The sequence below is a fragment of the Meles meles genome, chromosome 9 (assembly GCF_922984935.1).
Source record: "Meles meles chromosome 9, mMelMel3.1 paternal haplotype, whole genome shotgun sequence".
NCBI classification, from domain to species: Eukaryota; Metazoa; Chordata; class Mammalia; order Carnivora; family Mustelidae; genus Meles; species Meles meles.
The window spans coordinates 103,095,778-103,117,133 of record NC_060074.1 but is presented as its reverse complement, the minus strand read 5'-3'; the positions used below and the strand labels follow the sequence as shown (position 1 = coordinate 103,117,133).

General features: G+C 40.1%; 1 protein-coding gene across 5 annotated transcripts; it reads right to left on the bottom strand.

The window, feature by feature from the left end:
* Positions 1–1,655: 1,655 nt before the first annotated feature.
* Positions 1,656–20,770, bottom strand: INSIG2 (insulin induced gene 2). Of its 5 annotated transcripts, XM_046018930.1 has the most exons (7): positions 20,713–20,757; positions 16,521–16,632; positions 14,610–14,991; positions 8,085–8,209; positions 4,721–4,887; positions 4,442–4,541; positions 1,656–3,473 (listed from the first exon to the last, which is right to left on the bottom strand). In XM_046018930.1, the coding sequence occupies exons 3-7, from the start codon at positions 14,851–14,853 to the stop codon at positions 3,432–3,434; spliced, it is 678 nt and encodes a 225-aa protein (XP_045874886.1). In that variant the 5' UTR covers positions 14,854–14,991; positions 16,521–16,632; positions 20,713–20,757; the 3' UTR covers positions 1,656–3,431. The 5 variants fall into 5 exon arrangements, with proteins under 5 accessions (XP_045874886.1, XP_045874888.1, XP_045874887.1 ...); XM_046018932.1 differs by lacking the exon at positions 16,521–16,632 and having other exon boundaries at positions 20,713–20,770; XM_046018931.1 differs by lacking the exons at positions 16,521–16,632; positions 20,713–20,757 and adding an exon at positions 20,377–20,701.
* Between the last annotated feature and the right edge of the window lie 586 nt (positions 20,771–21,356).

Here is a 21,356-nt window from a genome sequence, read left to right as displayed (position 1 = left end):
CCACTCACCTGCTTCTCTGCATTCCTCTTTGGTTTATAGGAATACCATCCACCTAGTTTCCCAAGAAAGAAATGTTAAGTCCCACTTCTCTTCCCTCCCCTTCACACTCAAGTCATCAAGTTCAGATGTTAGTCCAAATGTATCTCAATGTGTCCCTCACTCTTCATTCCCAAAGTTATGATCTCTCTCTCACCCCAAACATTCCCCTCATCTTACACACATCTACACCAACCAATGGCAATCTGGGCTGCACATTAAAACTGGCTGGGGAATTTATGAAAATCTTCATGGTCAGCGTACACCGCAGGCCAATTATTTTAGAGTCTCTGAGAGTGGGAACCAGGCATCAGCATACTTTTACAAGTTCCTGTATGATTCCAATATGCAGCCAGCTTGAAAATTTTCCCAGAATTGAAGACATGAGCACACGGAATGAAAGTGCATACTGAATACCAAGCAAGAAAGGTAAAAACAAATCTAAAGCTAAACAGGTCAAAGTGAAACTGAGTAACTGTGAAGATAAAGAAAATATTGTGTAAAAGCTCCTGGAGAGAAAAGCCAAAAATTACCTACAATGGAAAGAAAATCACACTAATAGCAGATTTACCATCTCCAGCACTAGATGGCATAAACAATGAGTTTAAAGTCTTCAACATAATGGGAGTGGCAGGGCAGGGGCGGTGGGTTAGCCTATGAACCTAGAATTCCAAGGCCTGCTAAATGTTCTGGGACAGTGAGGCAGTTCTTCCACATGCGCGAAGCTAGGACCATCAGTGGAAGAATTACCTTACAAAGAACACACAGTTGACCTTTGAACAACCTGGGTTTGAACCACACAGGTCCACTTATATGTGGATTTTTTTCGATAAATGTGGTACAGTACTGTAAATGTATTTTCTCTTCCTTATGATTTTCTTAAGAACACTTTCTTTTCTCCATCTTTATTATAAGAATACAGTATGCAATATATACACAAACTATGTTATCAGTAAGGCTACAAGTAGTTAAGTTCTGGGGGAGTCAAAAGTCGTATGCAGACCTGGGACTGCGCAGGGGTCAGCACCTGTTGTTCAAGGGTTAGCTGTACTTCACTGTGCAAGCAAATGAGCCAAGAAAATTAGAGAACTATTGAATAATGACCATGTCTGGATTCCACCTAGAAAATACAAGACGTGTGAAGTTCACCGCTCTTGATCAAAGTAAAATGGCTCAGTGCAAACAAATCAATTTTATAACAAAAGTATTAGCAGGATTCTGGATAGTTAATTTTAATTGTTTTCCTGTGCTTTTGTAGAATTAAGTTTCCGTTTTCAAGTGTTTCCTTTCCAGAACTTTAATAAAAGGAAGTGCTGCCAATGTAGCAATGTTGAAAGATGTCTACTTTCTTTCACTGCAAAAAACTGGATGTAATATATTTACATGCTTATCAAAATATCAAAACAATTTTATTTTTGCCACTAATATCTTGTTTTCTAGATGATCTGAAAATAATCTTGAGAATTCCCAAGTGATAACCATTCAATTCCTGTAATATTAGACTTGGTTTCCTTTCATTATTTCTTAGCAAATTCAATCATACATGTTAATTTTATGAAATTAATTCTCAGTATTAGATTCTAAGATTTAGCACGAGGAAGAAAAAAATGACTCTTAACCAAGATGATAATTATGTATTTAATACATCTTGCTTTTAACAGCAATTTTCAAAGTAAACACATCATAGACCTTATAACTTATTAAAGATTTATAGTGCTTACAAAGTTGATTCTAAAAATATACCTTATTTGTTCTAAATGAATAACATTATCTGGAAGATAGGATAATAAATTATAGTAGTATGTTTACCATCACTATAGTTAAGATTGTATACATATATTCAATATGAAATCCTTTTAGGATCTTCATACTTTCAGCCATAAAATGTAAAAGCAGATTAAAGTTTGGCATATGAGATCTCAGTCTGACAGCAATGGTTTTAAACCCAAAAACTAAACAGTATCTAGTTGACACATTACGAGAGCATGGGCACATGCACATACATTTCTACATGTACATTCTCTCTCACTCAATCCAACACATACACACGCACACGGACACGCACACAAACCCAAAGTAAGGAGAAAGTTCCATCCTTGTGTATCAGACAATTGTCATCAATTTCAAAAATAAAAACTGAGAAAAAAGTTAACTAAAAATATGTTTAAAACACACTTAAATGGTTCCCGTTGTTGGAGAGATATGCACAAAACTGCTATCGAAATCTTTAACATGCACGGTATGTGCCATCTCAGGACATTCTGGAACAGGCTTGAACTGTTCACTCATGGACATATGAATATATAAAAAGTGATGTGCTCATCCATTCCCCAGATGGGATTCCACTGACAGTCAGTCACGTGATCCAGCCGGGCTAATGTGGTTTGCTTCATAGAATCCAAGAGATTACTGAACCCGAGAGAATTAGAAACTTCATTTCGATCTGTTTAGGGTTTCTTGGGTGTTCCATGTGCAAAAGCAATGAGTTACCGTACTGCAAATGACAACATCATTTCATACTTTGTGGCACTGCAAAAGGTCATTTTGGTATTTCTGTAACATATTTATTCTAGCTAAATTTCCCAATGGTGCCTTCTTTTAATTACATATAGCCTTGCAGACTTAGACTTAAAACAATTTAATGCTGATAACCCTCCCCTGCTCATCAATTTTACCTCCAGCAGAATTCCTTTTTGGGTGCTCTCCGGTAATGCAGGCTTTAAAATGTTCTATGGAAGTTCATTTTCATTATCAATTAAAACACCCAAGCTCTCTGAGACAACATTAAAATAGAAACTAACCACCCGTCAGGGTACCCATAACTCATACTGCTGCGATTAGAAAAATGAAAAGGCACAACATAAGCAGAAGAGAATATACCAGCTTTCCATTTTTCTTTTTCTTTCTCTTTTTTTGGCTTTCCTCTTATTTTATTTCACTAAGTTTATAAACTGTTCAAGCATTCTTATACTCTGCATGCCAATACCAGAATATTTTGGCACATCAACATTGTGATACAATATATGGTATGTTTAAAAAATTAATTAAAAAATTTCATCTATTAATGAACACGTTGTTTAATGTAGTGCATATATATTTTATAGTTATTTAAGTCAAATACATCAAGGTTTGTAACTGATTTACAGAAGAAGCAATCACAGATTGCAGTAATACATGCGTACGTGCATGTATATGTGTGGGAGTGTGTGTATGCGTGTGTGTATATACATATATATCTATACACACACACACACACACACACACACAAATATATACACCAATCAAAGGAAAAGTTGCATCCTGGCAATTTCACAGTCCGAAGCTTTGTTGATATAGCTATCATTTGTGCCCTTTTCATCCTGTTTTTCTGTATAGAAGATACATTTTTGCCTTCTTCATTCCTGATGAGATTTTTCTGCGATAACTTTACATTCATACTGTAAAAATTAAAAGGTTAACAGATTAAGTTATATTTTGAATAGCAATTTCCATACAGACTAGAAATAATACTTTATTAACATATGCCCACTTTATTTGTCAAAGAATCTGAGAGTTATGCAAGGATTAGAAACAAATGACAAATGTGATGGGAAAAAGAAAGTTCACAGTCAAGAAGTGTGCAAACGCAGGCAAAAGACAGTGTTTCTGCATCACAAGTAAAAGATAACAGTATAATTCAGATCAATCCCGTAACACCAAGGGAGCCAAACGGGTTTCTCTGAGTGATTGGTAAGGCGAATCAGCAAAGGAAAGGTCACGAACTTAAAAGCAGGACTGATACAGTGAATTTAGGTAATATTTTTTTCAAATCATTTTATAATATCAAAGGGGAGAAGACTATTACATTAGCAAAATCTTCTGGTCAAGACAGTATTTTAGATGTACAGCTACAAATGTGCACCCACAATTCAAAATAAAGGAAACTAATGGGTGTAAGATAATTGGATGGCTAGACTATCAAAAAGACAGCCACCTAAGCCACTCAGTTCTCCTAGCGGGCTACAATGATACAGATAGCACTTATACGGGAAACTGCTGTGGCCTCCAAATGCAGCTCCCTGACTCCTCCCATCGACAACAGGCATGACCAACAGCGTGCTTTTTTTTCTTCACTAAAATGTTCAAACATCTTAATTTGCCAGAGATAGTCCTAATCTGTATCTATTGAAGCAACATAGTTATTAGTAAGGCTGCTTTTCACTTTTAAAACTGTCTCTCTGTGATAGAGTAGAAACCTACAGACTAGAGGTTAAATAAAAAAAATATAGAGGTTAAATCCTATCACCTTACCCATAACACGTTTTAGCTTTTCTATCCAGTGGTTCCTTTGACTCTCAGTATGCTTGTCTTGGAGAAAACTTGTTTTACAACTCAATAATAGATGAAATAATAAGTATCAGCTTACCATTGCCAGTTGTCGACCAATGTTTCCCATTGTTATGCCTCCAGCAAAAAATATACATGGTAACCAAGAACGAACATAGAGAAAATCTGGAGATGTATATCTAGAATAACAGAAATGTTTTTAACAACCCAACGAGGAAGTAGAATGATACATATAAAGAAAATCACAATGGAGATAAGTTACTCTGTACATTAAAGTGGCTAACCCAATTTCAAGATCTCAATTCTGAAATCAGTTGTTTATTTCTTTTAGCAAACAAGCACCAAAAAGAATACTTACTGATAAACACCATTATAGACTAGCAGCTGAGTGACCAAGGTTGCCAAGAAAGCAATTCCTACTCCAAGGCCAAAACCACTTCTAGATCTATCAAACGTCCACCACAGTCCAATGGAGAGCGCAGCCAGTGTGAGAGACAATTGTATGTTGTTATCAAAATCCACTTTCTGAGATCAGTGTTAAAGAGTCATCTTCTTAAAACTTGTAACCAAATAATATCACCTGTTCATTTTTCTAAAATAAGATGTTACTGCTGAGACAGGAATTGATTGCTTATTCTAGAGTGAGTTCAGTCTTTCCATACAATGCAGGGCACCGGGTGAGATTAAAACTGTCTGCAATATTTACTAAAGACACACAGAGAGCAGGATATTTCATTAATAGATCCCACCTACTTGTAGTCCCCCCACGACCCACCCCAAAAAAGCCTTCTGTCTACATTCACAATTATAAGATCAGACCCATTACATGAGAAATGCTTTCTTTGCTAAAAATGTAACCGGAAGTCTTGGAACACAAGTATTGCTAAAAGAACACACTTTTGCTAAAAAAGAAACCAATATTACTTCTCAAACAGGTTCAGAATTACTTGCGAATCATACAAGAACTTGAAAATAGAAGAGTTGACAGCTATTTAACAGGGTAGCACATTCTTTATATGATTTACTGACAGACACATTTTATAATAATGCAGTTCAGAAACAAGAGGACCAAGGACACAGTATCCCTTTCTATTATGTCAACTGTTCTAGTTTTAATTTGTTGAGGATAAAGCCTTGAAGTGAACATTATCTTGCAACCTGCCAAGCTATTTTGGTGCCTGAGACTTTCTGGTATAGGACAGTTTGCTCAAATGATATTTTATTTCCGTCACTTACTTAAGCATCTATTCAAGAACGTGCGGCCCTTTTCTACTCCAAAATCTCTGGGCAAAATGAAGCTTTACAAATTCAATTTTCTCATTTCTTTGCTAGAGGATTACACTAAAGGAATTAATTTCAAGTATCATTAAAAGGGCATTATCTATGTCCCAAAGGCCACATATTGGCTCTATATCCGGCTCCCCAGGGGAGGCTAGATAGCTCACCAAACTAAGTGGCCATGCTGCCACTACAGAGAAGAGAGAAGTTCAAAAAATGCATGTAAAACTACTTCCCACTTCCTTTAACATCCCGTAGTTACCACCCACCGCCGCCCCTATCACACCAGCTGGTATCCCCAACACCGGCTTCCTGTACTTCTTAGCATCTGAGGGCCCTCTCTGTCCATTCCCTCAAGGTCATTTCTTGATTAGACTTGGTTTACAAAAACAACAACAACAACAATAAAAAAAACCAACCCTATAGTTTACGGTATGCTTTCTGCAAAAGCTTTTCTTATTCTTTCACAGGCATTATACCTAACACTCCAAAGGAAATGTTATATGCTCTGATTTTTCTATGCAATAAACATTCTTATAAAGAATGGAATTTGATATTCATTGAGTTCTGTCTTTGATAACTAAACAAACTTTAAGGGTCAAAGGAAAATAAGGTTTCTAGGGTAAGTAGGTAAAATACTTCTACCTGAAAAATAGTACCATGGGATTTTCTCTGGTCTAAGGGACCTAATAATATTAAGTCTATGTGATAAATTTTGCAGACATTTTGGATTTTGCTTCAATGGTGGACAGAACAGTAAAAAAGAAATCACTATATTCAAGTATTTCATTGACAGAGAAAGAAAAGAATGACCAAAGCAAAAAACTTAAATTAGATATATCAAGGTTTTTAAATTCCAGAGAAGGCTAAATTTCTCTATTTAAAAACACCTGGGATAACATCTGGGATAGAATGGTCTAATCCACCAGTTGGGAGGGGAATTTACATGCTTAGGGGGCTCCTGAATGAGGGAAGGAGCCCTTTCTAGACTCGAGCCAGGATCTCTGTGGTCTGGTCTCACCTCTGTCCCAGCCTTGCAGTATGAGCACCTTGGCAAAGTACCTAACTCTTTTAGCTTTCATTTGTCTTGTTATCTTTATAAAGAAAATGTGTAACTGGGTGATTTCTAAGTTTTCCTCTAGATACAATATTTTATGAGTCTATCTTTTTAAGCCCTCCCCACCACTAGATTTGTTATAAAATCCTAAATCTCAAAGATTCCTCCAAGCTAAACTTGCTGGGAAATTCTTTAATACAAATGGAAATGGAAAACCAAACTAGTAACCACCACTGAGGGGCTTCCAAATTCACAAATCCCCAAGGGCTACCACAACTGGAGAAAAGAAATGCAAATGTGTTTGCAGAATGGAGGACCTTGCCACTTGCCCTTGTTCCCCTCCCAAGCTTCTCCAAAACAGCTCAATACTTCCTATAAAGACACAGGAATCCATCGCCAGGTGCCCCACCCTCTCTCCAGCTAACCACCAGCCGTGAGCCCAGTGCAGAGCCACAGGAGGGAACCCTGGGCAGCCTGACCTGCACTGACTGCATGCTCTTCCCAGCACCAAAACTCCTGCCCCTTCCACTCTCTAAGCCACATCTGCTAGAAAAGGGAAGATTGCACTAGCCAGTCCCAGGCTCTCTTCTACAAAGGAAAGTCGGGTGGGAGAGAAGAGGAGAGGCAGTAGGGAGGATGACAGGATGAAAGTCTTTCAAGGGCAAAAACTTTCATTCTGGAGCGGACTTTTTTTTTCTGTGGTATCAGGGAAAAGACGGGGAAGAAGGGAATAGAGGCTACTTTACCTTTCCAGCTGGGATTCTCAAAAAATACTCATTAATCACGAAATAAAATGTTAGAATCCATAAATGATCACACTTTAAAAATATGTCCTTAGGGACAAATGTTCTTTTTGGCCAATGTCTAAGCTGAACATTTCCACTTACAACACCTTTAAGAACATTTATGCGGTTTGCTGGCATTGATTAAAACCAGTGGATGAGTCTTTTCTTGGAAACAAATTACAGATTCCGTACGTTAAAAACAAGTCAAAAAACAACCAGCATCCTGAAGCCACCACATGTCCTCACTGGCAAGTCTTAAACGAAGAGAGGGAAGAAATCCTTTGAAAATGTATCTGTTTCAATCCTAGAGTTAGCAAAACTACACAGAATTATGTAACCTAGTTCAAGAAGAACACGCAAAATGTTTAAACGTACCAAGTTTTTCAGTGGTCCTGAAACACGGGGGTTTAAATAAAAGGCCATACCCAAACCAGTAACTACATGGCTGCTACCGTGATATTTCAACAACATAGCACATGTTCTTTTTATGACAAAGGGGACATATCACAACTTGACAACAGTGAAGTTGCAAGGGACTGTTTAACCTTTGGTTTGTTGGAACTGCTTTGTGATTATGCACTTCGTCACAGCAGAAAGGATACAGCGCTGGCATGATTTATACCAACAAAGACGGCTACGCACCGCATCACACTGGACCACTCTCTTTTAAATTTATGTGGTTCTCCTAGATGCCTGTCAATGCAGGGGTATAATAACCCAATCACAGCTGTGGAAAGAAGGAGAAAAAAAATTAAGTCATCTCCAATGCTATACTGGCAAAACTTAAGCTAAAAGAGTCACTGCACCCCCCACAAGCATCTGAAAGATTGTTTCAAAAGCTCTCCAAGTTGCTTAACATCAATCACTGATACTTTTAAACTTACCTCCCCAAAGGGGGGAAAATACGAAAAAAAAGATAACACCACTGCAGAAAGCCCTGTAAATGATTACAACAGTATTCCAAATTACAATGAGCAGAGCACTATTTCACTGTGTGAGTCATGATTTAGCAATTTGCACTAGATGCCGCATGCTTCTTCTCTACTACTCCTATCTCTGAGATCTGAAAACATCAGACCAGCTGGCAGCTAAGCAATGTTCTCTCTGAAGGACATAACCATGAAGCATGTTATAAAATGCCACACACACACTGTCCGAAGAGAAGCTGGAAGCATAAACGCACACAGTGAGGTCACCCCACACAGTCTGTCCCAGTGGCTGCGGATGTTCTGGTCTACAGACTACTCTAGTGCCTCCAGCTTGCCTCCTGGGCCCAGGGCTGGGTCCTGACACTCCCCTCTAGAGTTCTCTCTAAGAACTGTACACTTTTGGTTAAAATTTAAGTTCCTTCTTACAAGTGAGAAGTCATTTTAGTACCTTTCTTAGTTTTGGAAAGAACATCCTGAAGGTTAACCATATAATTATGAATAACTGTATACAAAATGTCTATGATTAAGACTCCAAGTATTCACACCCAATTTTTAACTAAAGTACTTGTCAAACGTCAACATTTTATTCATTTATGGGAGGAGATTTTAAATGTAAAGTTAGTCACTAAAAAAAGACCTTAATGAACCAAAACATTCTTCAGTAAGTTATAAGGAAAATGCACTTCTACAGATTAAACTTAACAGGAAATAGCTAAGCAGCCTTGACTTGCTCGTTTCCCTAAAAACAGAATGGTCATGTTGCCATCAAGTATAAAGACACAACCGATGTCCAGTGCTACCTATGATGTATCTTGAAATTACTGTACCAAAATCTCGAGTGCCTGAGGATCAGGAACCCCCCTGCCTGGCCTGGTATTGGCTAGATCTTACAAAAGACACATTCACTCTTTAAGGAAAAAGAGAAATCAATCAATATCAAAAGTCACAGGCTAGCAGACCAATGGAGCAGTATTAAAAAGAGGTCACACAGTCACCCTCCATCTGGGGCTGAGCGGCTGCAATGGTGTGTGCTCTAATCCACAAATCTGAAAGTGCTCTTCTGAGTTGGGCTTTTGCTGAGTAGAGATGGTTCATAGACCATCAAGAGATTAACAACAAATTTCAGCAATGTGGACCTCCTACAACTATTAGTAAATTTAAAACTCTTATATCATATTCCTGTTTAAAAGGCTTGACTCTAAAATCCTGGGAGATTAACTGACAGCATTTCCAAATTCCTACAAAATTAAAATGGCAACAAGCATGCCTAACAGTTGAAATACATCTAAACGAGTATTACCTCTTTTTTTTTTTTTTTTTTCCTCTCAAGGGGTCATGAAACTAACAGCTCATGTCATTCCTCACTCTCTCTCTCCCTCTCTCTCCTCCCTTTGCCTGTTGCTGACTAAAATCAACTAAGATCAGGCATTCCAAGTCAATTTTCCTCAGCAGCTGATGCCATAGGTAAAGAATTATCACATAGAGAATACTGACGTGTGTGCAAAGATATAAATAAGTAAAATTGACTAGATTTGTATGCATGTGATGTCAGACTCACAAGTGAGAGACAACTGAGGAGAGAAAGCAAAAACACAAAAAGGAATTTAAACTGCGATGCTGCCAACCTTGGGATTTGCCAATAAAAATCAAATCCATTGAGTATGCATGGTTCTCGGTTGCTCACTGAGAAGGAGAATTCGAGGAAGCTTGTCACGTTCCATTAAATGTCTTCTTCCTTCCCTTTAAATAAAGGCATGGCAGAGTCTGATAGCAGTGTCTACAGCAAAGTGAGACTCCACTGTTTGAGAGTTCAGCAGAAGGATGTCTGGGCTTCTTTTCTCTTCCTTCTGACTTTTTTATTTTAACAAGAGATTGTTAAAATCATGCCTGTATAACATTATATGCAAACACTGTCCTGCTTAATTGGAGGGCTCTCTGATGCAAAGTAACATCTCTTGGGATATTTACTTCCCAGGGACCTGGTACAGCGTACCAAGCCAAAAGCAGAAGAAGTCTGCAAAACATCAATATTAAGTCATCACATTTTCAGGGTAGTGTATTTAATTCAGTGATGCACTAAGAGGAACAGTTAAATCAAATGTTTTTCAAGAAGGGGCAGGAAAAAACGAAGCCACTGAAGGAGACAGACTTTCACGGAAAACTACGACAAGATACGCAATGTTTCATTCGATAAATACTTAAATTCCCATAATGTATCCAGTTCTTGCCATTTGCCAGGGATTTAAAAAGAAAAAAAGAGTAAGACGTGATCCCAGTCCCAAAGTGAGCACAGAAACAATGCAATACAGTAATATGTTAGGGGTGGCATTGACAGGGCCTAGTGGGGGCCCAGTCTTCTTCTGGCAAGTGCCGAGGGGAGGCAGGGTGCTGGAGTGTTGGGAAAGCTTCACAGAAAAGGTGGCCCCTGAGGGTGAAGCTGAGTGCAGCACGTCAGTGGTGTGGAAAGAGCTTTCTAATCCAAGGGAAAAGTCTGGGGAAAAGTCTGGACAATGAAAATACCCACTGTCACCTGAAAATTGTAAGCTTTAGGCAAAAAGGGAGCTTCAGAAAGACTCTGAAGAAGACAAAGTCGGCAAGGGTCGTATCATAGACACTACCCGGCAGACACTGAGGAATCAAGAAATAATGCCATCGCATTTGTAGCAAACAGAAGGCCGCTCACTCTTACAGTGCTGAGTGTACCACACATGGTGGAGAGAAGGGATTGGCGGGTGGTCAGAGTGAAAAATTAGAAGCAGAAAAAGAAAAACTGAAAATTCCCATCAGAGCAATAGAGGGTCTGGACCAAGAGACAGAAGAAACTTGGAAACCTGGAGAAGTGAGAGCAGGAGGAATCTTGCAGGACTCTCCAGGAACTGGGTAAATGACTACCAGGCTAAACTGGAAAGATCTGTTTTTTCTTTGTTAGATATTAGCTTCATAGGTAGGAATATAATTTGGTTACTTGCAATTTTCAAGTCAATTTCCCTAGTTATTTTACCCACACAATGATAGTTATCTTTTTCCTCTATTCTTTCCTCAGAAAGATTCCTTTGCAGCCCCTCGTAACGTTCAAGAGGTTTCTAACTCTGATTCTAATGCACTGCACATATTGAGAAGTTAATCAACTTGAAACACCAGCTATTATTAAATTAAAAATAGAGAACTAAGAAAAAGAAAATGAAATCAAAGGAAATGTACCAGAGTTCTCTACTGGGTGTCCCTCCAGAAGCACTGCTAACAAATTTTCCAGCAGTAGGTGCTATAGGGGAAGACAGCAAATAGCCAGGGACCCTTCTGTTTGCATGTAGAAAGTGGTGATTCTGGAGAATCTCCAGAAGGTAGCTAGCTGCTCTGTCTATGAATATTAGTTGGACGGGAAAAACAAAGGATAATTATCAGTTTTTCTGACTTAAGATGGTAAGGGCCTAGAGATTTTTGAAAATGCATACCAGCACATGTACACAAAAACACATATATACTTCAAACACACATAAACATACACACATGTGTTTCTTATATCATTAACTTCTTATTTCCTTGACATTTTCCCCAAAATTGGGGGCAGGAGGTGCTATGGTGGAATCCATTTTCCACCTTTGGTACCGTTCACAAATCTGCTTTCTTCACTCTCATCTACTAAATGCCATGAGTCACCCAACAAAATCAGTGGCAGAGTTCACTGGAATCTAGTTTCCAAATGCCTCTGTACCTCCGTGTGCCCACATACCTCGCGGAACGCACTGCTTTCAGGAGAAACACTTCAGTGTAAATCCCCTAAGTGGGGAAGTATGACGTTAGGTTTGTAAGCGTGACAAACCTAGTGGCTAGGAAAAGGAAGGAAAGCAGGGACAAAGTAACTGAAATGTGGCATTAACATTTAGAAACTGTCCCTCCTAAATAGGAGTTTGTGGCAAAAGTGCTCATGTCACAGGGACAGATGCAACCCCTGGTCCTCTCCTTAATGGTGGTACAAAGAAACCTGCTAGTACAAAGAAACGGGTTCTCCTGCCCCAGCCACAAAGTCCGACACACAACAGCAGGCTCCATCGAAGCCTGGCACTTTGTCTGCAAGCTTGTCCTGAGTGGAGGGGAAGTGTGAGTAGCTTCCTCTTTCCCCTCCTCCAGCCTGGAACGCTGGACCCAGCTGCACCATTCACCAGCTCTGAGACCCTGGGCTCAATGACATCCTCTCTTCCTCTCAGGTTCCTCATTCCCCAAAGTAAGCACAATGCCAAAATCTCACTCCCAAAGTTGCCCTACAGATCCCTGGGGTTAAGGGATGTGCCTAGCACATCGGGAGGCAGTCAGTAAGTAACAGTTTCCCTCCCCCGACCTTCCTTTGTCTATTCTGAAAAGACATGTTCTTCCAAATCCCAACAAGCTTCAACTGGTAGCCAGATAGCAGCTATACCATGCGAGAAAATAAACTAGAAAAAGACGATGGGTGGGGCACCTGGGTGGCTCAATGGGTTAAAGCCTCTGCCTTCCGCTCAGGTCATGATCCCAGAGTCCTGGGATTGAGCCCTACATCGGGCTCTCTGCTCAGCAGAGAACCTGCTTCCCCCTCTCTCTCTGCCTGCTTGTGATCTCTGTCAAATAAATAAGATCTTTAAAAAAAATAAAAGCAAAAGACGATGGGAAAACTTAATTTTTCTCTTTTTAGTTTAGATGAAATAAAAGAAAATACATGAGGACTAGCAGACACAGCAGAGAATGATAAAATATAATGTATGCTTTCTCTTCTATTTGGATGAGTTTGTTTAGTCTCTCAGAAAATGTAATAACCCTGGGGAAATTACGAATCACTGCCTTTATAAACTTTTAATGCGAATATTGTGATAGAGACACTGACACATAAACCACACTGAAACCTTACCACAACATGCCTCTCCATCCATGCAACTGTCCAGTAGATTCCCCAAGTCATTCGAAAACATCTCACACCTAACTCCTCCCCTTCAAGCTCCAGTTCAAGGATGGAAGTCAAGAGGATCTACATTATACTGCAAGGTATTGGTGTATTTTAAGTATGAGACACCAAATGGACATTCCAAAAAGCAATTTTCTCCCTCAATCAGATTCTTCTTCTACCACACAATGATGGCTTCCTTCTATTGCTTTCTTTTATAAAATGTTATTAATCTACTGGTCTCAGTCGGTAGAAAAAGCTAAAGAGCATCCATTATGGAAGCTCTGCATGAAGTAGGCTTTCTGAAATGCTCCACTTTATCCCTTACACACTGTCCACCAAAAAAGATCTAAAATAACTACTGAAATAGGATAATGACTTTAAGCAAAGAGAATCCACCTTATTAATCTCTTTAAGTATTCATCCTTAAACCATATCTGAAAACAAGATACCAAGAAAAAAAACAGGTACAAAAATCTAAAAAATAACAACATGAAGCTTTAAACCTGCATAACACTACTCCATCTCTCAAGTTGTCATCTACTTCAAAAACAAGGCCCTAACACACACAGGTCTAAGCCTTAAAACCACAGTGACAATGATCATCAAAATAACTCAGAGTAAGAACTGGAGCACCTAGGTGGCCCAGTGGGCTAAGCCTCTGCCTTCAGCTCAGGTGATGATTTCAGGGTCCTGGGATAGAGCCCCACATCAGACTCTCTGCTCAGCAGGGAGCCTGCTTTCCCCCTCTCTCTGCCTACTTGTGATCTCTGTCAAAGAAATCAATAAAATCTGTCTAAAAAAATTATTTTAAAAAAAGGATTAATATGAGGTGGGTTGAAGAAAAGACAAAATTAAGAAGTTAAGAGCCTCATCCCAAAGGGACTAAGATTCTTTTAAGATTAAAATGTTTAAGTTCATAGGTCAGACAGAAATCAGACACAAGAGTACCTACACTGTGATTCCATTTATATTACATGGGGAACAGGCAAAAATAACCTAGGGACAGAAACAGAAAGATCAGTGGAAGCCTGAGGCTGGGGGTGGAGAATGGACAGCAAGAGAGCACAGGAGAATCTGTGGGTCATGGAAATGTACTACAGCAGGACTGTGGTGATTGGTAACACCACTGTGTGAATTTGCCTCAATGCATCAAACTGCTCATTTAAAGCAGGTCCACTGTCCCGCATTGAAATCAAAGCTGAAAAACAAGTACCGCCCAGACAACATCCACACGCATGCGGCCTCCTTCCTTTCTAAGCATTACAGAAGCAGCCTACACATACCTGAGGCTGTGCCACAGCACGGCGGTACCCACCACGCTGAAGAAAAAATGCTGGCGATCACGTCAGGTGGAAAGAGCGTCACATTTCTCTGAATCTGAAGTAAATTTAACACTAAGGCAAGAAATACGCCAATAAAAAATAGTACCACTCCACGAATCATCAAGTTCACACTCCTGCTAGTGACAGATGAAATGTAGGGGCCGCGCTTTTTGGGCCCAGGTGACTCTGTCTCTCCTTCTGGCATGGTTTCATCAGTTCAGTAAACCAGCAAGGCGGGGAGAAAAAGCCTTCCCAGCTGAAAAGCCAACTGTCTGTGAATCAGTGCAGACTGGCGTTTCAACAGTTACAGCATCTTATCCTAAAAGAGGACCTACCAGAAATCCTGCAAGAGATAAGAAAAAAAGAAATCAATGTTTATCTAATAAATGATCATACAATTTTTCTGATTTCAATACTAATTAATTTCAAAGTACAAATAATGAAATGACAAGCTTATGTATTTATTTAAATTAGCTATTTACTGAATAAGAAGTGGTTTGAAAAGCATTCTTATAGGCATGGTATAATAAAAAAGTGTTATATTTACTAAGACAGAATAAGAGACCTGCGAAGCTCAAAGGTTAGAATAATAATAAAAACCGCTTGTTCTGCTTCAGAGAAAAGCAGAGCAGGTTACCTGAGATAGTTCCACCAGAATCTGGAAGATTAAAATCCAGATTTCTGTTTCTTCTACCTAAATCTCCAACCCAGAACAGATGGGCCTGCAGATTTAGGTAAAAATCTCTATGCTTTACAAAAAAATATATGAATTTATTCAGGAAATCAACATATTCTAACTGAAAATTCTGTACCGCTCACAATAAAATGTGACTTGCTCCTAAGGATGACCTCCATAGAGGAATGCAGTTTTCATGTTTACAGGCTGTATATTTGATTTTGGCACAAAAGCATCTTAGAAAACACAGACTGCCGCCCACTTACCTATACATACACGAAGCACAGAAAGCAGACCTCTCTGCAGGACCACAGCTATGTCCCAGCCCTGCCTGGACCCAGCCAGCCCTCTGTTGCAACCATAGAGCTACTGTGACAGAGTTGCACGAGGAAGCAGAAGAAGGGAAGCTAAGAAAATGAAGAGTAACCTCATGCCCAGACTGTAAGGAGTTTTGGCCACATGGCTCCTAAAAGTCAGGGAAAGTGGTCTCTTGTACGCATCTGGTTAAGACAAAGAACATCTGATACTTTCTGTGAACACAAAACCCATGTGTAAACTGAGGGTTGGGGAGAGGGGTGCTGACTTTAGAAATAATCTGTATGAAAATGAGAACATTTGCGAGTACTAGTAAGCTGTGTCACAGCCCATCAGTTCCATGTGCTAAACACAGACAACAGACTGGGTTTTTTTGTTTGTTTGTTTTGTTTTGTTTTGTTTTGTTTTGTTTTACTGAACCTCTGTCACATCCAAAGCTCTGTGCCCAACACTCACAGTGGGATGTCTGTCCTCAATCTAGTCCTCACAAACCTAACTTAGTCTATAGCATGACTGAGCTCTGCAGCTTAGAGGACTACAGAAAACAGTACGTCTTACGGCTGATTCGTGGACAAATACATTCTACACACCAACTGAAAATGTCTAGAACCCATCTTTTCCTGATCTGGTCCTGCAGACTCTTCCTTGCTGTGCAGTCCAGCAAATGAGCATGCCAGGTGGTTCAGTTGCTACCGAACTTTTCATCATCACCATAATCATGACTATTGATACAGCTCCCTGGACATACAGTTAGCCCTAATCTTCAAAGTCATCCAAAGGTAAGTATTATCATCCTCATTTTACAAATGAAATCAAAGTCAAAGAGATTTAGAAACTTCCTTATCAGCACATGACACATAGTATCAGTACTGGAATTTTACCTTAGGTCTGAGTCCAAAACCCATCCTCTTCCCTCTAAACCTGAGTCCTGTTCCGGCCCAACTCCTCAGACTTCTTTTTTGGCACATGGATTTGTGGAAGGGGATTTGGTTACTGAAAAGATGGCAGACACGGAAACTGTAATATATCCTCAATGTAAGTAGGCAGCCATATAATATCACAAAGATCATGACAGTAAATGCAAAAATGCTTTGAAATTTTCTTCAAAATTACTAGATCAAGGTGTAAAAGGTACTTTGAAGAAAAAAAAATCATATGGCCAATTTATAGATTCTTATGCCACCATACTGCCTAAGACCCTTCACTTCCCAGACTTCCAGTAGACACAGCGAGGCGCCCCAACTTCTGCTGTTAAAATGGCTACTCAAGAGCAAAGAGTATACATACATTTTAAGTAGCCCCAATTCCTCTAGTAAATCCTTCTTTTATGTCTGTGATTTTTTCCAAGCAGGAATGGCAAAGGATACGGTGTGTTGAAATTATGTTTCTGTAAGAGCTTAATAACTTCAGCTTTAAAAGCTTTTTCCAGTTGTGCCAGGCCCCAGCTCACAATCACCAGTGTTTGTCAGAGGGCAATGGCATTTTTGGCAGGACAATTCCTTGCTGAGTGAAACTGCCCTAGGCATTGCAAAACACTTAACGTCCCTGGCTCGTGCCCCCTAAATGCCAGTGTGTGCCCCCTCACCCATCTGAGACAGCCAAAAATGTTTCTACAATATTTCCAAACACCACCAGATAGGCAATGCCCTCCGACTCAGGGCCACAGATTGCCACAGACTATTTCCTCAGACTAGAGACTTTCTAAGTTGTTTATGTTATTCTACAATAGCTCTTTATTCAACCTTTCCTAGCAGTGCTTGTTTATAGTTTCCTACTTTATCCCAAAAGTTTTCTTTGAAAGTAATGCAATGTTGTTTTGGTGACTGTTTATTTGAATGAGTTCTCTTTTTAAAGATAATATTTTAAAAATCCAAAAAGCTGATTTTTATGACTATATAATAATATAATTGCATATAATTACTAGAGACAAAAATAAAAGAATGCTTTAGAATCACAGTATCCTAAAATTTAAGAAAGAGAACTGAGAGATCATCTGTTGCAGGGGGTACTTAAGCCTGACCAAAAAGTTGTGTATATATGCATTTTCCTGGACAGTTGCACAGTTTATACCAAGTACTTAAAAAGTCCATGATCCAAAAGAAGTTAACCAGTGATCTAACAGTTTTATCATTTTACTAGATAAGAAATTCCACAAGACCACTCACTCCCTACTCCCACATCCCTACTATGCAACAACAGTTCAGTTCCTTAAAAAAGCATGCTGTTTATAGTAAGAGAACAGGGAAGTAGGTTATTTAAATGAAAGCTCTTGGGATTAAGTATGCCCTTAGTCTGTTTATTGTAAAGTTTGGTTTTCTGATTAAGTATTGATATATTTTTTTCTTAAAATAAAATGTACCTATACCTTTAAACATTACTCTTATATCAATGATAAATTTTATTCTTCTCCAAAATTAAAAAAAATCTATATTTGAAAAATTTAGATTACTCAAGAAATAATTTGTTGATTAGGGAAAAAAGTCTTTGGTGTAAAGATATTATTTAGAGAGAACAATACCTCAACAGATCTTCAATGATAACCCTGGTAGGGAGGTTAAGTGTTTTTAATCCCCATTTTTACAAAACAGAGTAAATTGAGTAACTTCCTGAGATGATAACACTGTTACCAGGTAGCACCAGGACTGGCATTCTCCCCCACATTCCCAACACTCTGGTTCCTTCTAGAGTTCCTTCATTTCACCACACTGTCCCAACTACAAACACCACACAAAAACAATTCACGAGTCACACCAGTGGCAGCTTTTAAAATCATACTGATCAACTAATGTTAATACAAAAATAATGTGGTTTTTTTTTCAAAAACTGACAAAGAAGAATCTCCCACTGTATATAAGAAATCCTTATTCTTCCTTGAGCCCTGACCTATAACTTCTATAAAGTACATTACTAAACAAAGAGAAAAACAGTTTAGACAGGTCAACAACAAATCATCAAAAATGGAAAAATACTGGGCCAGCTATATGACCGCCTGTTAATGGGTGATATTATTCCTTTAAAAAAATAAGTGGTAAGTGATTCCGGACTTTTGGAATGAAAATCAAAGTTCATGTCTTCCACTGAAACCAACTTTCAGGCAACAGGCATTTGAAAACAAACACAAAATTTTCTAGTAAACTTAAGAACCTGTTGTATTTTATCAATTCCAACACCCTCTCAAATCACACAAGATCATTCATCCTCCAATGATTAACAGTCACAGAAGTGTATTTCCTTCCTCATATAACCCTATCTCTTCAGGTGTTTAGGTCAGATGGGCTATAAATAATAAAACTAAATTACTACCTCACATCTTTCATTAGATGCTCTCTTAATTATAATGGTATTCTCAAAACAGAATAAGCATAAACATCAGGAAAAATACACATCAATGAAAAATAAAAGCACACAAATGTGGATCATAGACTATGCACATTAAAACTTCTAGAAAGACAAATATGTTTGTCTTGAAGACAATGCCACTTATCTTTCCTTTCTACATTAAAACCCAAACACAGGGGGCGCCTGGGTGGCTCAGTGGGTTAAGCCGCTGCCTTCGGCTCAGGTCGTGATCTCAGGGTCCTGGGATGGAGTCCCACATCGGGCTCTCTGCTCAGCAGGGGGCCTGCTTCCCTCTCTCTCTCTCTCTGCCTGCCTCTCTGCCTACTTGTGACCTCTTTCTGTCAAGTAAATAAATAAAATCTTTAAAAAAAAAAAACCCAAACACAGAAACCATTAAATAAGCAGCATTCACATCCCATTACTACTTTTAAACGTCAAATCTCATTCACTAAAAAGGTTACTCTATCATTTGAATAATTTTTTGATAACAATGAAAATGTGTCTCTAAATTACTCAACTGCATTTTCTCCTTTCCTTTGCAGCGGACCATTCGAAAAAGCAACAGTTGTCTGTTTAAAAAGCATCAACCTCTTTCCCAAATGTATATATTTCACACTGCTTGGTCGCTTTGTATCAGATACGTAGTGACAACTACAACAAATCACACTAGTCAGCATAATGTGCAGTGAAAGAATGAAAATGGAAAACAGGCTAATATTTTTTTCCCTGGAGATCCTATTAGTTAGGCATCCCTTCATTTTCACTCGGTGGTAGGCAACCAGGGATAAGCCCCAAAGTTGGAAAACACAATCTAGCCACTGTTTGGCTGCCTTTCTCTGCAATCCTCTGCTCCATTGCAATACCGGTATGGGCCAGCTCCAGTGGCCCAGGGCTCAAGTCTACCCATTCCTTCTTAAAGCATCTCCTCATTAATCCTACAAAACAGGAAGCCCTTCATGATATATTTTCCTAGACTATCAAGCTTACCCCATACTTTTATAACTTTTTTCCAACACTAACAGGGCATGGGTCATGATCACTTGTTTTAGCACACTTCCACCACCCCCCTTCCCGTCCCCTATCATCCGCACCGCTTTGCTTTTCCAGACTGCCAATCCCCACTGAGCAACCCCCAAATCCCAGTAACTATCACCAACTGACTTCTAGGTCCCGGCAAGTGTTCCCTTTGGACTGACCCACACACCTACTCCAAAGGTGTGCAATTCCAATCCAAAATGCCGAAGCCTCACTCCTCAACCTAGTATCAACATACCCTTTTGCGGATTCCAAACTTACTACAAAAGCTACGCTTTTGGATCCATCCACCTCCCCAGCCTGAGTCTCCCTGGCTACAGGTCTCCCAAATCCTGACAGCTCTATGGTTGACAGCTCGCCGACCTCCAGCTTCATCAAATCTCCAGGGTCGCCCTTTCCGCCATCCTCCAGTCTTCCTTCCGCTCGGACACTCTTCCACTGTCCGGGGAGCCTCGGCCTCTCCTATGACCTCCGCCCGACCCTGCTGTCCGCCTCCGGACCTCGCCGACCCTTCACCAGGTAAGCGGGGGCCCTTGCCCTTCAGGCCCCATCTGTGGTCCTGGCTGCCCGCATCTGCCAGCAGGGTTCCTAGCCTGCAAAAACACAAGCAGTTCCTCTTCCCGAAGGCCATCCCCCTCTTCAGGCCTCTTTCCTCAGCACGACAGCTCCCGAGCTTCGCAGGGGGACCCCCCAACTCACCCCCGCCTCCGCCATCTTCTGGGACCGGCTCCCGCCCCCCTCCACCTCTTCCTCCTCCCCTCCCACAACTCCGCCGAAGCCTCACTGCGCCTGTGCAGTCCACGAGGAGGCGCTGGGATGATCGGGGCAGAGGAATTTCCGGTTAGTAGCCGCGCTCGTTATTGAGCCGGCAAGACGGGGCAAAAGAGCTTCCGGTTTGCCCGAAATCAGCCCCTGCTTGTAGGCGTGGACTGTTTAGAGAGTAGGAGGTGGTTAGGTCAGCTGTTGTTTGCTGACCAGGCGATCTTGGGTTACGACGAGTATCCAGGCCCAGTGGGCGGTGTAAGAGGATCGCGCACCGACACACGCACACTCTGTGGGAGGCGTGACGCCCAGCGTGTACCTCTGCTCCAAGAGGAATTGAGGGCTCTGGAGCGCAGGCCGCCCAGATCTCCCGCCAGGGACGCTGACTCTCAGTATCTATGCTTTCGCCGGGCTTTACTCTTTACGTTTTTCCCGTCCCCTACTAAATCATAAAAGCATAACTGATATTTCGCTCATCTCCATCCCACACCACTTCATAAGGTTTTTATTAATAATGGTTCCCCAAGTTCGACCAGGTAGCACAGTTTGAGGACAGATGTTTTCCTAGGAAGAGCTTTGGA

What these genes read in the sequence shown, in the direction of transcription:
- INSIG2 (XM_046018932.1), bottom strand. Translation starts at nt 14,853, where the DNA reads ATGCCAGAAGGAGAGACAGAGTCACCTGGGCCCAAAAAGCGCGGCCCC. An exon ending in GTCTATAATGGTGTTTATCA is followed by an intron (nt 4,542 to 4,720) that starts GTAAGTATTCTT and finishes CTGTTATTCTAG; the next exon opens with ATATACATCTCCAGATTTTC. An exon ending in TTGGTCGACAACTGGCAATG is followed by an intron (nt 3,474 to 4,441) that starts GTAAGCTGATAC and finishes TAATTTTTACAG; the next exon opens with TATGAATGTAAAGTTATCGC.